Here is a 14282-nt window from a genome sequence, read left to right as displayed (position 1 = left end):
AGCTGCCGCTTTGTGTTTAAAATGGGCAATGACCTGATCTCCTCTTACAAAATGCTACTGGGGAAAAAAAAAAAACAGGCAGTAGCAAGCCATGAGTAGAAAGGCAAGGAGGTGCAGGTTTGTGCAGAGGAGTCTGTGTGAGGACCAGGGATCTGGGTTTTCTGTTTGCTGTGGGAAAATATGGATTTTCCTCTTTAAAGAATAGAACTGGGGGTTTCCCACTGCAGGCTGGCAGCCTTCCAGCCTGCAAGGAGCTGCCTGGAGCTGGGGGGAGTTGGGGGAGGGCAATGGGTGGCAGGGGGCACCACGTGCGTGTGTGCCACAACCCGCCCCAGCTTGGCAGCACCTGCCCCTACCCCAGTCCCAGCCCCAGCGCCACTCCCTGCCTCACTGCAGGGGCCTTGATCACGTGACATGGCAGGAGTCATGACTGTGTAAATTGTGCATTAGATCCAAAGTTGATCCAAGCCAAAACTAAGACCACCCCAACCTCAATCATTGAGCTCCAGTAGGCTAATGCTGATGCTGTAGCATGTGCTCATGCAGAAGCGAACCTTCAGGCAATCATCAACATCTTTACTGAGGCATACAAGAAAATGGAACTAACACTTAACATTCAGAAGACTAAGGTCCTCCATCAACAAATTCTTAATGAGCAGCCCCCAGCTCCAGTAACTCAGGTTCAGGGTGAGATTGGGGAATGTTGAGTATCTTCCTTACTTCAAAAGCCATCTCTCAGAAGGCTAACATTGATGAAGAAGTCCAGCATTGCCTCAAACGTGCAAGTGCAGCCTTCAGACACCTGAGGAAATGGGTGTTTGAAGATCGTGACATCAGATTCAAATCCAAGCTCATGGTTTATCAAGCAGTCGTGAGCCTCACCTCACCATATGGAGCTGAGACATGGGCAACGTACAGGAGACACCTTGAGTTGCTGGAGACGTATCATCAACACTGCCTGCAAAAGATCCTTTGAATTCAGTGGGAAGATATATGTACCGACTTTAATGCCCTCTCGCAAATGAACACCACAAGCATCAAGGCAATGATCATCCGATATCAGCTTCACTAGGTTGGCCATGTCACTTGGATGTCCAACTCAAGACTTCCAAAGCAAGTTTTATTCTCTCAGCTTAGTCAAGGCATACACTCAAGAGGAGGGTACAGAAAGCACTTCAAGGACGTCCTCAAAGCCAACTTAAAAAAATACAACAACCACATCAGTTCATGGGAGACTATTGCCCAGGACTGCCGCAAATGGAGGAACAGTCTGTTGTAAGCATCTCAGTACTTTGAAACCCTACAATGACAACAGGAGATGGAAAAGTAAGAACAGCAGAAACAGCATGTTGCAGACCAAATCAAGCCCCATTCGCATCAGGATGATGAGTCTGAATAAAAAGAAGGGCATGTGGTGACAGGCTCTGCAGCCTCTGTGGACTGTACCTATGGGTTAAAGAGAGAAAGAGGCCAGAGTTCATAGGCTTTGGCTGACATCTGTCCACCTGCCCTGCATGGAAACACATGCCTGAGTTGTAATACAGCCTGTTGATCCCAGACTGGCCTCATCAGCCACCCACAGACCCATAGATAAGGCAATCATGGAAAACAATCATTCTCAACTGTGAGGGATTGCTGATGCTGATGCTGAGATCCCATCACGCCTTTACCTGCATGTGTACTGGCCAAGGTCTCAGCACTCCTGCTGACTTGGCAGTTTGGAATGGCGCTGTAACACAAACCATCAGTGCTGCTCACAGGGGTCCTGGGCTCCCTTCTCTTTTTCTTTCCCTTCTTACATTGTTTCCAACCAGGGCAATAAATTCTTCGCAAAAAAATTTCCCTTGCTTTGCCTCCTCAGCTGAGCTCTAAAACCTTGAACAATATGCCCCCTAGCGTTCATCAGAGCTAAATGAGGAGAAGCACAAAGTTGAACTAGCTAGAAAAATTCAAACAAATGATTTAAAAAAAAAAATCTGGATTTCCTGATTCCCCAAAATTTAACCCTTTGGTGGCAGTGGTCTGATTTCCAGGTTCTGGCAGAGCCCATACAGGTTAGAAAAGTTCCTGGTTTCCCTGCCAGCTTCTCAGCCAGCTCCCTGTCACTCACTAGGCAGGTTCATAGGAAGCCAGAAGTTCCTAGCTCCCACAGGGTCATATCTCTTGGCGGCCCAGGTTCTTAGGGCTTTTGGGGTCCTTGGCTTTGGGACACCCTACCAGACAGACTGCCTCAGAGCCAGAACACTAGGGCTTCCAAAGTCCATGGCCCCAGTGCAGCCTGCTATATGGATATGGACTGCTGGGAAGTCAGGGCGCAGGGTCTACAGCTCCAGCCCAGCCCAGCACAGGGACTGTCATGATCCAGGCACAGTCCATGTTACCCACACCCTAGGTCTGCCACCCACTGCAGACTGATCCTGTTCTGTGGCTCCTGTCTCCTTTACAGAGAATTTAAAACTTTGGGTTTTCATTCCAAATCACAAGGACACCACATGTTAAAAAAATGTTATCAAAACCCTCCATTAAACAGCTCTACCCAGCTCTACTAGGACTTACATGGCTAGCTTAGAGCACTCACTGAGGCCTGATTGACTTACCATTTTTGTATTACTAATCTGTACTGCACTTAGGGGCGTGATTTCTTTAAAACCTAAACAGTGATATCAGTAAAATGATACCAGATGTACCAGTAGAAAAACATGTTCACCTGTATAGTAAGTTCTATTCCCACAAAGGAATAGCTAGACTAGTATAAGAACTAGTTATAATGCTATTATACCTTGCAATTGTTATATATTAGCAGGGGCAGATCCAGGAGGGTAAAGTGGTGCAGTTGTACTCCCTTTTGATTCCTGCTGGCTGTGGCAACAGAATTTTTATTCAGGCAGCAGTGAGAGATTCAACTGACATTGTGGTTTACTATAATCTACTGGATTCTTTCTAAATACTTCCTTCTACAGGTATTAACAATACTCTTTCCTTTTTAATGGTCTTGATATTCCACTAATCAAGCTATCCTTTCTGTTGCAATACTGCTGTCTCTAAGCTGCACCTGATAATGTAGCTCCTAACAATATTACAGACTATCTTTAACTCTAGCTAAAAGCATTAACTCAGATGAATGCTAATTCAGATGTTGAAATAACTTTCAGTGAAGCACTGGATGCACTACCAAGATGCTCAAGAAGGCTACGTTTTGTTTTATGAATCTGAAAGAGATGTCCATTTAACTCCAATTACTATAGTGCTAATGATACAGCATCTTTTGATTTTTTTTGCCTAGTTTTTTATATATATTATAGCAAACTAATGCAGATTCCAATAAAGTTATGTTTGCTTTTGCCTTTATTTTAAACAGAATAATATAGCCCTCTTTCTTCAGCAATCCTTCACAGCCAAGGATGACCATCGTCCATGATTATCTTATCTGTGGTCTGAAGATGGCTGATGAGGCTGATCCAGGATTAACAGATTCTGCTGCAACTTGGGCATGTGTCTCTGACTGGGTTGGGTGGTTCCAGATTCTTGATTCAGTCCATGAAACACTGTTTCTGCTGCTCCCACTTTTCCATTTCCTGTTGTTATCATAAGGTTTCAAAGTACTGAGATTCTTGCAACAGACTGTTCCTCCACCTGGGGTGGTCCTAGGTGATAGTCTCCCATTAATTGATGTGGTTCTTCCGATTTTTTTAAGTTGGCCTTAAGGATGCCCTTGAAGTACTTTCTCTGCCCTTCTCTTGAGAGTACACCCTTACTGAGCTGAGAGAATAAAGCTTGCTTTGGAAGTTTTGAGTTGGACACCCAAATGACATGGCCGACCCAGTGAAGTTGATGTTGGATGATCATTGTCTCAATACTCGTGGAGTTTGCTTGCGAGAAAATGCTGAAGTTGGTGCACCTATCTTCCCACTGGATTCAGAAGATCTCCTGCAGGCAGTGTTGATGGTACTTCTCCAGTTACTTGAGGTGTCTCCTGTACATTGTCCATGTCTTAGCTCCATATGGTAAGGTGGGTAGCATGATTGCTTGATATGCCATGAGCTTGGTTTTGAATCTGGTGTCATGATCTTCTAATACCCATTTCATCAGGCATCCAAAGGCTGCATTTGCACATTTGAGGAAAGGTTGGATTTCTTGACCAATGTCAGCCTTCTGAGAGATGGCTTCAAAGGAAAGGGAAGGTAGGGCATATAACCCTACATCCCTAGCATATTCGTAAAGCAACTCATTTCCTTTAAACTTGAGAAAAATGTATTGCGTTATGTGGGACAGAGCACCAAATAGTATGCAACTCTTTTGAAAAATTCTAGATCCACCCATGTATACTAACATATACTTTAAATTTTTTTCTGTGGAGGCAAGACCTGAGGTGGGCTTGACATCTGAGAGTCTAAGTCTCCACTGCCTTGTAGTGAACATGGTCACTGACTTACCCTGTTCAAAGGGAGTATAAGATGTGGCCAAACTGGTTTGAAAGCATTTATCACCTACTTTGCACTCACTTTGCACAGGTAAATGACAACACAGGAGCCAGGCAGCAGAGAAGGAGGCTTTGGGTGTGAAAAGAAGCAAGAACAGAAGGATTTCCTCCTCTCACCTATTGCACTATTCTAGATGGGGAATTCTTTTTTGTGGCAGCAATACTAATTTTTCACTTCCATATCTTAACATTGCTGAAGGCTCTTTGGTATAACAATAACTGCTAGAATCAGTAACCAGGACTTCTATTTCCTCAACCTCAACTTATAGCTAACAATGCTTATCTGCCTTAGAGAGGAGCTGTGAGGATGCAGTTGAGCAGCATGTGACTAAAACTCGATAGACAAGAAACTATTAATTTAATTTCCTTCCTCTAACTTTTGTTCCATCTCTATTTATCTGGCAGCCAGTCTGCTTAAATAAGCAAAATAATCATAAAAGGATGGGTAAAAGAAAAGTAATCTAACTTGTAAGTTTTTTGGGACAGAAACTATATCTGTACCTGCTTAGCACAACAGAGACCTCATCTTGTTTGGGGATTTTGAATAAAATGGCAATATAACAAAAATAACATGAATTTGCCTCTTGCCCTTTCTCTCCAGATATCTTTAAGACCAGCACTGCCACAATCCAGCCTTCTAAACTGCAGTGCATTTTACCTCTCCTCCTTCTGTTAAGCCAGTGGAATTGAGTAGCACATGTGGAATTATATCAGTCAAATTCCAATTTTATGTACTATGTCCATTACAGTGGTAATGACATTTCCAGCTTCATAAACTGTACTCCACTGAGAAGGCTGTGGAGATGCTTTAAAGAGGAGGGCATCTTCATTGCTTAGCACTCTCTTTATTCATGTTCACCAGTGCAAAGCAAGAGTATAATGCAAGTGTATAATGCTATTGAGTTAGCAGCCTTTGCACACACTTTGCACAGGTATAACTGACTCCACAAACATGTATGGTAATAGAGAATCAGACCAACCTAAGCCATGCATTGATGGATCTTAAGTAACTACCCTGTACCTTTGTTAGGGCACCTAGACAAAGGTGTATTTCTGAGGGAGGTGGGAATGGAAGAGAGGTGTCCTTATCAACCATGCATGTTTGGTGTTCACTATGGCTTGGAAGAGTGGACACCCCTTTAAACTGTGAAGGACATGAACGGAGAGAAGAAACTTGCAGCTGCCTCAGCTGTTTGCCTGTGGGCTTCATGTTGCGGAAGGATGCCTTGCTGAGGAGAAAGGCATGCCTCGTTAGGGCCAGATCCTGAACTCTTCTGTCAAGAGTGTTAATTGGAAACACAGATGTGAGAAGACGTGAGAGCTGTCCAGGGTGCTGAAAGAAAATTGAAATCAAAGTCACAATCACAGGTGCTGAAAGGTGCCCTTGGCCAAAGGAACAGGCAGTAAAGGTCGGTGGAGGCATGGCTAGACCAGGGAATTTGGGACCTAGGGCTGTTATACACTACATACTCAAGGTACAAAGCACACAGAGACTGCAAATGTTGAGATCAGTGCAGGTAATCCATCATCCTTTGTTAGAGAATATTACAAGCACCCAAGGTCTGATCTGAAGCCTGCTGAAATCCAGGCTAATCCTCCCATTGTCTCTGATAGGTTTTGGATCTGACTCACAAGAAAGAAAAACTTAACCCTAAGGTTTGATTATCCTTTTCATGGTCAAAAGTTATTTTGGTTCTATTTCCCTCGCAGCCAGTCAAGTGCCCACCTATAACTTTTTGACCAGACACACACGCCTGTATACCTCCTCTCTGTGTTGCTGTAAACACTTGTGCCAAAATCTCTGCAACTTCTCTTTTCAATAGCAATAACAATTCATATCGCTCTCCTTCTTCATACCCCTCTCATTTCCATCCCCATGGATGCTAATCCATGGGTCTCAGAGCACTTCACACAGAACATCATTATCTCATTATCTCTATTTTAAAGGCAGGGCACTAAGCCAGAGAGAGAAGAAACACCTTGCTCAAGTTCCCATAACAGGCCTATAGCAGAGTCAGGAATAAAATCCACATCTCCTGAGCTCCAGTTCAGTGCTCCATCCCCGATCCTGCTCTGTTGTATTCTCCCCAGCATAGTGAGAAACAGTATGACTCAACACACTGCCATGCTGTCCAGTACAGAACATATTGTGGAAATAAAGTAAAACTAGAAATCAGTTGCAAGCAAAAGATTCAGTAACAAAAAGTTCGATCTGAAATTCTCATAAGCTCATTCAAGTATCTCAAAACGTCCCATGGGATTTTCTGCCTCTCTCTCTCTCTCTCTCTCTCTCTCTCTCTCTGTTGTTTTCTTGTTAGACCACCTAGTGACAGGCTAGGAAATGGTGGGCATGCTCCAATCACCTCTTCCTACTAGGTTCTCGTCTCCTTTTTGCATTTCTTCTTCATTCTGCTTCCCTACTCCTTTTCACACACTCTCCTGTCTCCTCACACTTCCTGCTGCTTTTATCTCCCTTCTCCTCTTCTTTTCTACTGATCTTCTCTCCCTTCAGTGCCTATCCTCTTTCCCCCTCCACCTTCACTTCAGGAGAGTGAAAGAGCTCTCACTCCGGGTCTGCTGTAGCTGATAGTGATGCCACTTACTGTTGTACTGTTACTGTTGAATCTTGAACTCAAGTTATGACTATATAAGTTATGAGTATATAAAGCTGCTCTCAATTCTGCTGATGGAAAGATCTCCCGTTGAAAAAAGATGTAGTCAAAATCATTTTTTTTCCCCATGGAACCTTAATTTTTGGATTAAAAAAATATCTAGGCTTTTGCCCATTTTATTTTGAAGAAAATCCAACCTGGTTATGTTGGACAAATCAAAGGCTGCCCATCCTTACTGACATATTACAGAGGAAATTGTTTCAGATGTTCTCCCCTGAGATGAATTTGTTTCTTGTGTTTGAACCATAGCCATGTCCCGCTATTGAGCTGGAATATTACTTTTGCTTTCCCTATTCTTCCAAACCATGTGAGGCCTGGGGAGTGGAGCTCTGCAGCATCCCTAAAACACCTTGCCTGGGCAGAGCAGTCAAGGGAACTGCTTTGTAGAGGACTTTAAAAAGGAGCAGCGCTCTTCCAGCCTTCTCTATGCCAGCTAGGAGATGCTGAGCACACTCCACTTCTGCAGAAGTCATCGGGGACTGAGCTCCTCCTGAAATTGAGCGGAGGAGGCTGAGGATTAGCTCTGCCCAGAGGTGAGGACCCCTGCCACAGCAGCAAATGCATTAGGCTGGAATCTTATTTAGAGGCTGAAAAGGAATAGAAAGGAGTGGGCCAAAGAAATACTCTCCACATCCACACGCCCAAAACCAGCTCAGCAGTGTTCTGCCCCTGAGCTAATCATCAGCTAGGCAACCATGGTAACAACCCAGATCTTGGCACAGTATGATGACACACCAGTTCTGAAACAGAAAGCCACCCCATGCTTTCAACACTATGAAACCACACGGATATACCAGGAAGTCCCATTCTTTTTTTTTTATCAGTTTTGCTTTTACCTCTAGCTGAGCCAAGTGTGATTCAGTCCCTGCCATGAAGCTTCTGAATGCAGCTGGGTTCTTTGCCCTGGTGCCCACAGTGGTGTTAGCGCTGGAGCCCATCACTACCTCACTTGCCATTGGAGGGGGAGCAGCTGTCATGTGGCAGCTCCTCTCCCAGGACTCCTGGCTCAAGTGTCACTTTTGGGAGTGTTGCAGTGTGAAGGACAGTCTGGATATCCCAGGTAACGGCAATGGCAAGCTATGAGGTGGGCTGAGTTGGTGGGCCCTGCTGAGTGCAGAGATGGGGGGGCACAAGAGAGGTGCAGCAGGGTACTTTTTCATGGCCACTGACCCTCTGCCAGGAAAGATCAGCATCACTGCTTGCAGGCTTGAAAACTGGCAGAGACGGTTTGGCTTAGTTTCACGATGTACTCTTGTTTGAGCTGTAGTTTCTGATGCTGCCCTCATTACTGTAGTATATGAGCTCTTTCTCATGATTCATCAAGCAGTGACTGACACCAGTCACGTGTTTCCTCTCTATCCTCTCCCAGGGTAGAAGCAAAGGGAAGGGAGTGGGTTTTTATCTGTTTTATTTTATCCATGCACACACACACCCATCTACTCATGCACCCTCACCACACACACACATGCACGTTACTGTATGTTTATACTGGAAAAGGGAAGGTCAAAGAAATGACGAAGGTGAGAAGGTCTCTGAGGCCTTCATTACTTGGGGAGCTCATTCCACAGTCTTAAACTAGCCCCTGAGGTGAGCTTTAACCTCATTTTCCCACAAGTAGCATGGGCAGCCTCTGCGTGTGGCATGTGGCAGATCAGGGATAGAGTAGGGAAAACAGTGGCAGGCAGTGTAGGGAGCAAGAAGCAGAGCAGCAGACTGGGGAGAAAGCACAGGGCAGGGACAGACAGCAGTGCAGCAGACTGGGCAAGGAAAGAAACCAGAGTGGCACTGGGGGAGGGCATATGGTTCAGCTTGTAACACACGTCACCAAAGCTGGGCCCCATCAAGTTATAGAAAGTACTCTGGTGCCAAAAAAGCAAAGCTACATGGTCTCTACTTCAGGGCTTTAGCAAATCTTATAGATACCCTCAGACTACACATGGAGCCCCTGGACAGAAAGGACTGAAAGCTTAATAAGAGAATGGGTCACATTGGTGCATCTGTCTCTCACCTGCTGCAGCCACATGCCTCCCTCCATTCTGCTGGCTCACACTGGCAGAGAAGAGCATACAAGTGCTTCATGTCATGATACGTTCTCCATAAGGGACTTTGCCTTGCTAACAGTGACCTGGTTGATGCTGGCAGAAGCTCTTATAAAGAAGGAGTGAATTTAGGGTTGTGAGTGTGTTGCTCATCATCATGTACTTTCTTTCAGCTGGGCACCCAAACACTGAAGCACCTCAAATTTGAACTGGTCACTTGCAACAATGCAGCTGCATAATATTTGGTGCTGGAGCTGGGATCACTGCTCAAGAATTCCAGGCTTGTTATCTCATGTATTCCCCACTGGCTCATCCTGCCTCCGAGCTCTTCCTTTTCTCAGATCGTGCTTTTCTCTGAAGCAATGCATGTGGCTTTGCTGGACTCTCCCTAGAGGAAGGGGAAGTTGAGAAGCAGATCTTAGCTTGTCTGTTAGCATTACTGAAATAATTTGTAACTGGCTGGCTTTTGTAATCTTTCTGCAAATAAATGGCCTCACTCCCTGGAAATTCCCCTTCATCGTATTCTTGCTGCCTGTGTCATTTGGCCTGAAATTACACATCTCTAGAAACAGAGCCTCAGCCACTGAAAACTACTGTATCTCTATTTATTTCCATGTACAACATTGTATGTGTGCTGTGGTCTGGGCTCTCAACTGCAAAGTATTTCATATTTTGCAACTAAAACTTCAGTCATGGCACCTCTCTGAAGAAGCAAAAAAGGAAGTACAAGTTGCCACAATTGCAAAGTAAGTTAGATGCCAACAAGATGGCCTAAGAAGACTCAGGAAGTGAAACAAAAATGGCCCCACAAAAATCACAGGTTCACATCACAAGCCCACATAGGAGGCAGCAGCTAGAGTGCAGTTACCGTGGGGATCTCCATGTACCTTATGCATGAGCTTGATTTCTATGAGCAGCCATCAAGGCCCTGATTCAGGGAGAGAATGGTCAATGTGAATTTCCTCCGCACTGATCATTCAGCACTAGCACAGGAAGGAAAGGACAAAGATGTGCTTACTGACAATAATCTCCCTTGCTTCCCCAGCTTTGAAAAAGGGTCTGAAATGGGAAGTCTTCGGGCAACACCTTGCCACCCATGTGGTTCTGAAAGCATTGAGTGCAAATGCCAAAGTCAAACGGCCAGCAAAACCCCTGGTGATGTCTTTTCATGGCTGGACTGGCACTGGCAAATCTTTTATCAGCAAGATCATAGCGAAGAACCTGTACCCACTGGAAGAAATCAGAAGGAGGTTTGTCCACCAGTTTGATGCAGTTCTTCATTTTCCACATGCTGAACATGTCAATCGGTACAAGGTATGTCCACTGTGACTCTGTTCTTTTAATGAGGTGGATGAGTCTCTGTGAATCTCAAATATACAGCTGATCTATATTAGAGGATTTCCATATCCATCACTGGTTGTAAATCACCTGATCTAGAAAATGAATCACATCTGGAACTAGTTTGGGCTACATAATTTGATTATATCCTTTTAGCAGTGTGCAGTTCAAAGAATCTCTAGGCCACATTTTTAGGGACACAGAACTTGTTGCGTTACATCACAGCATTGGTAGGTTTAGTTTAGTATTCCCTTTTGCAGACCTATTAAAGCTAACTCCCAATGACTAAGAAGGGTTAGTGCTTAACATTTCATGGAATCTAAATCTACCCAAGTTCCCCACATGGATGCACCATGTGGTCCGACCTTGCTTCCACTGAAACCAGTGGAAAGCCCTAATATATGACTTTAGGCTCCTATACCACTGCCATAACATTAAAAGCCCCTCCAAATTCAAGCACTAATGAAAACCCCTGTGGAAATAGATCTAGCTACCAGGTTGGTGCCCGCTCACAGGTGATACCATCCATCCCCACAGGAGCAGCTGCAGAACTGGATTCGAGGCAATGTCAGTGCCTGCCCAAGATCACTCTTCATTTTCTCTGAAATGGACCAGATGCCACATGGGCTGATTGACTCCATCCTACCATACCTCAGTCACCATGGGGAGATTGATGGTGTCTATTATGGCAAGGCCATATTCCTCTTCCTAAAGTAAGGAAATCCAGTGGACACCAAATAATTGCAGTCCTTCAGAATCAGCCAAGGAAAAGGGAAGAGCTTGTACTAGTATGCCTTCAGTACACTGCAGTTTGCTTGCGCAGGTTCAAATACATTAGTATCCATGTTCTCTTTGAATACCATGAAGGGACTACCCAGTATGTTGTAAATGAGCCTGTCTAGTCATCATATCACTCAGAACACTTGAGATCAGCCATGGCATAAGCAGAAAAAGGACTAGGCAACAATTAAAATTATCCTGAGGCTGAAGTGGCTCTCTTTTCTCAGCCTAAGCAATGAACAGCCAGATGGCTCCCAAGCCCAATAGACACATCAACTTAAGCACTGTTCAGTGAATCTATTTCTCCAGCTCCATTCATTCAATTAGCTGCCTGCAGAGGGGACTCTGTGCAAAAGTGAGGGTGGTTTTGGTGGGGATATCCAGGATACCCATATACTGAAGGTCCCCTTCATGCACAGATTAAGGGAGCAGTATCTAGCTCATTGTGCTCTTCCTGGAAAAGGGCTCTGCTGGGAGTCATTCTAATGCTTGAGGGAATTTCTCTTCTGACAGCAATGCAGGAGGGGATACAATAACAGAGGTGGCTCTGGACTACTGGAGACAGCAGAAAGGAAGAGAAGAAATTCCCCTGAAGGACCTGCAGTCTCAGATCTCCCAGGAGATTTTCAATAACAGGAATAGTGAGTATTTTCAGAGCTGCATGGACCCTGTGGGCATCTGTAAAATGCAGGGTGCAAAGAACTAAGGTGGACCCAAAACTAAGGTGGACCTGCAAAGAACTAAGGTGGACCCAGCTACATAGTCCTACAGCAGGGTTTTCATTGTTGTTTTAGAGCACTCCATGGGAAATCTTCTGACAAGGATAAACCAGCATCTGGTCAGGGCCTTCACATCCTTAGATGGCAGTCAGTTCAAGAGAGCAAAGCACTTGCCCAGATCTCTCTTCCTCTCTCTCCCCCTCCCAGGTGGCTTTTGGCAGAGCAAGCTGATCCAAAGGAACGTGGTGGACTATTTTATTCCGTTCCTTCCTCTGGAATATACACATGTGCGGGAGTGCGTCCGGGTGGAGCTGCGCTTTCAGGGCCACCATGAAGATGAGGACCTCATCACAGAGATTGCCTTAGCAATGGCTGACTATCCCAGCAATGAAAGACTCTACTCCAGCAAAGGCTGCAAGACAGTGGCCTCAAAGGTTAACCTGAACATCTAGAAGGTCTGAGTGCACACAAATAAAGAGGAAACGAAAGTCAGGCCCTTTCTCCATCCCTTACTAACTTCTCAAACTGAATTCTTTGGGGCAGGGAAATATTCCTTAACATATTGAGAGCTGCAAGTTAACTTCTTTTTGTAGATCAAGAAGATCCTTTTCCTACATTAGTAGATGCTGCTATATGTGAATACAAATAAAGGTAATCTATATTTTTAATTCTCTCTTTCATTTCTTGGCAAGCTGCTTCTTGGCTAATACCTTCCTCTACAGAGAGCAGCAGGAGCTGGCACAGGACAGGCAGGTGAGCTCATGGGTGGATCCAGAACTCTGAAAAGGTGGGTGTAGATGGTGAGGTGCGTCATCCCATATAAAAACTACATACATTTTTCTCTATTTAAAAATAAAGAAGTTCTATTCATATGATACGGGCCCGTGATAGGGGCTGTACTATTCCATTTAAAACCGAAGTAAAAACCAGTATGTTTGTAACTTATTCCAACTCAATCTGCAGGAGCATTTTTACTAGGAGCAGCTCACAGACAACAGCACTGCAGAAAAAAGACTAGCCTACCTGGTGGACCATCACGACCATCATTAATAGCTGTGGAATAAAATATTTAGAAGGGATATGGTAGTATGAAGATGGCTGAGGGAGCCATTAAGTCAGTGGACTCCCTCAGCACTGCCTGACTAGAAATGCTGCTGCTGCCAGGCAGCTGATTTTAAACTTTGGGTGAAGCAAACTCACAGAGGAGTGAAACTGCACCATTGCACCCCCCTGCATCCACCCCGGGAGGGGGGAGCTCAGCCTAACAAGTTGTGGAGGGTTATGATTGAGGCAAAAGGAAGAATGATCCATTAAACAGAACTGCTGAGTCTGGTATGTTTGCCCATCTTTTCCCTCACCACTAAGCGACAATTGTGTGCACTTGAGTTCAAAACCTACAATATGGAAAAAAGATTTTCTAGAGAACAAGACAGAGGAGATAAAGCCTAGTATGGTGCTCTGAAAAGCTAGGAACCTCGATAGATCGAAATCACAGCAAAAATTAGTTGGAACAGATTCCTCACAAAAGAGCTCCTAATGCTTCTCTTTAAAAATACCAGCTATGTTCTTGTATATCCGTTACTAACCACAGCCTCACACACCTAATAGTGATAAGTGATCTACTCCAAGAAAAGAGGAATCGGAAGCCATTTCACAAGCACATGCACCTCCCACCCCCAAAGTGAACTCTTTCTAACATTTTATAAAAGTCCTTTTAAGAATCCAATGAAGACCATTGTTGGGGTGGGCAGGAAGGTGGATAAAAAGCAGTCTGATACCTTCTAGAAATTAGGTTCTTTTACCCTGCAAAGCATTGGTTGCCAGTACAATTGGACCATGTTTAACTGCAACTAAAAATACATTTACATGAGTTAAATTACATAGAGATTTCTGTCAGCATCTAGTTTTTCATAAACCAGAACATTAAGAGAACTGGGAAGAAGAGCAGGAAACAGAAGTTATGTAGTAACTAGTTAAACTAAGGAAAACATATAATCACAAAAAAATGCAGAACCGGTGCTACATGCTGCACTCGGTGCCAGTTAAAACTTGCACAAAATAAAAGCTAAGGAAACAAAACTACAAAGTAAAACTCTCTTAGTAAAGGAAAACAAATAAAAGGGCTGATTTTCCTCTCTTTCACGCTGCTTTTACAATGGTGTCAGTTTACTGATTTCAGTGGAGCTCCCTCCGAGTTGCACCAAGGCAAGATTACAGTTAATTGAAACAGAGGCTTCAAGCTGATAGCAAAGGC

General features: G+C 44.4%; 2 protein-coding genes across 3 annotated transcripts in view; one reads left to right on the top strand and one right to left on the bottom strand.

Annotated features, from left to right (window-relative positions):
- The window catches only part of PTGES (prostaglandin E synthase), a 49080-nt gene that overhangs the window by 34207 nt on the left and 591 nt on the right, over positions 1-14282 (bottom strand). The window lies entirely within an intron of this gene.
- On the top strand, positions 7910-12628 carry LOC149855383 (torsin-1A-like). 2 transcript variants are annotated; one of them, XM_090022623.1, is made up of 5 exons: positions 7910-8212; positions 10237-10505; positions 11067-11242; positions 11823-11950; positions 12236-12628. In XM_090022623.1, the coding sequence occupies exons 1-5, from the start codon at positions 8023-8025 to the stop codon at positions 12478-12480; spliced, it is 1008 nt and encodes a 335-aa protein (XP_089878749.1). In that variant the 5' UTR covers positions 7910-8022; the 3' UTR covers positions 12481-12628. The 2 variants fall into 2 exon arrangements, with proteins under 2 accessions (XP_089878749.1, XP_089878750.1); XM_090022624.1 differs by having other exon boundaries at positions 11823-11979; positions 12073-12628.

Source organism: Crocodylus siamensis, chromosome 11, assembly GCF_052110815.1.
Source record: "Crocodylus siamensis isolate JL-2025a chromosome 11, ASM5211081v1, whole genome shotgun sequence".
NCBI lineage: Eukaryota > Metazoa > Chordata > Crocodylia > Crocodylidae > Crocodylus > Crocodylus siamensis.
The sequence above is the reverse complement of the archived record's forward strand: the minus strand, read 5'-3'. Positions and strand labels throughout refer to the sequence as shown.

Bases quoted from the DNA above. Each gene is read 5' to 3' on its own strand.
- LOC149855383 (XM_090022624.1), top strand. From the start codon at position 8,023: ATGAAGCTTCTGAATGCAGCTGGGTTCTTTGCCCTGGTGCCCACAGTG. The intron at 8,213-10,236 runs GTAACGGCAATG...TTGCTTCCCCAG, and splicing joins GGACAGTCTGGATATCCCAG to CTTTGAAAAAGGGTCTGAAA. The intron at 11,980-12,072 runs GTGGGCATCTGT...CCAGCTACATAG, and splicing joins TTCAGAGCTGCATGGACCCT to TCCTACAGCAGGGTTTTCAT.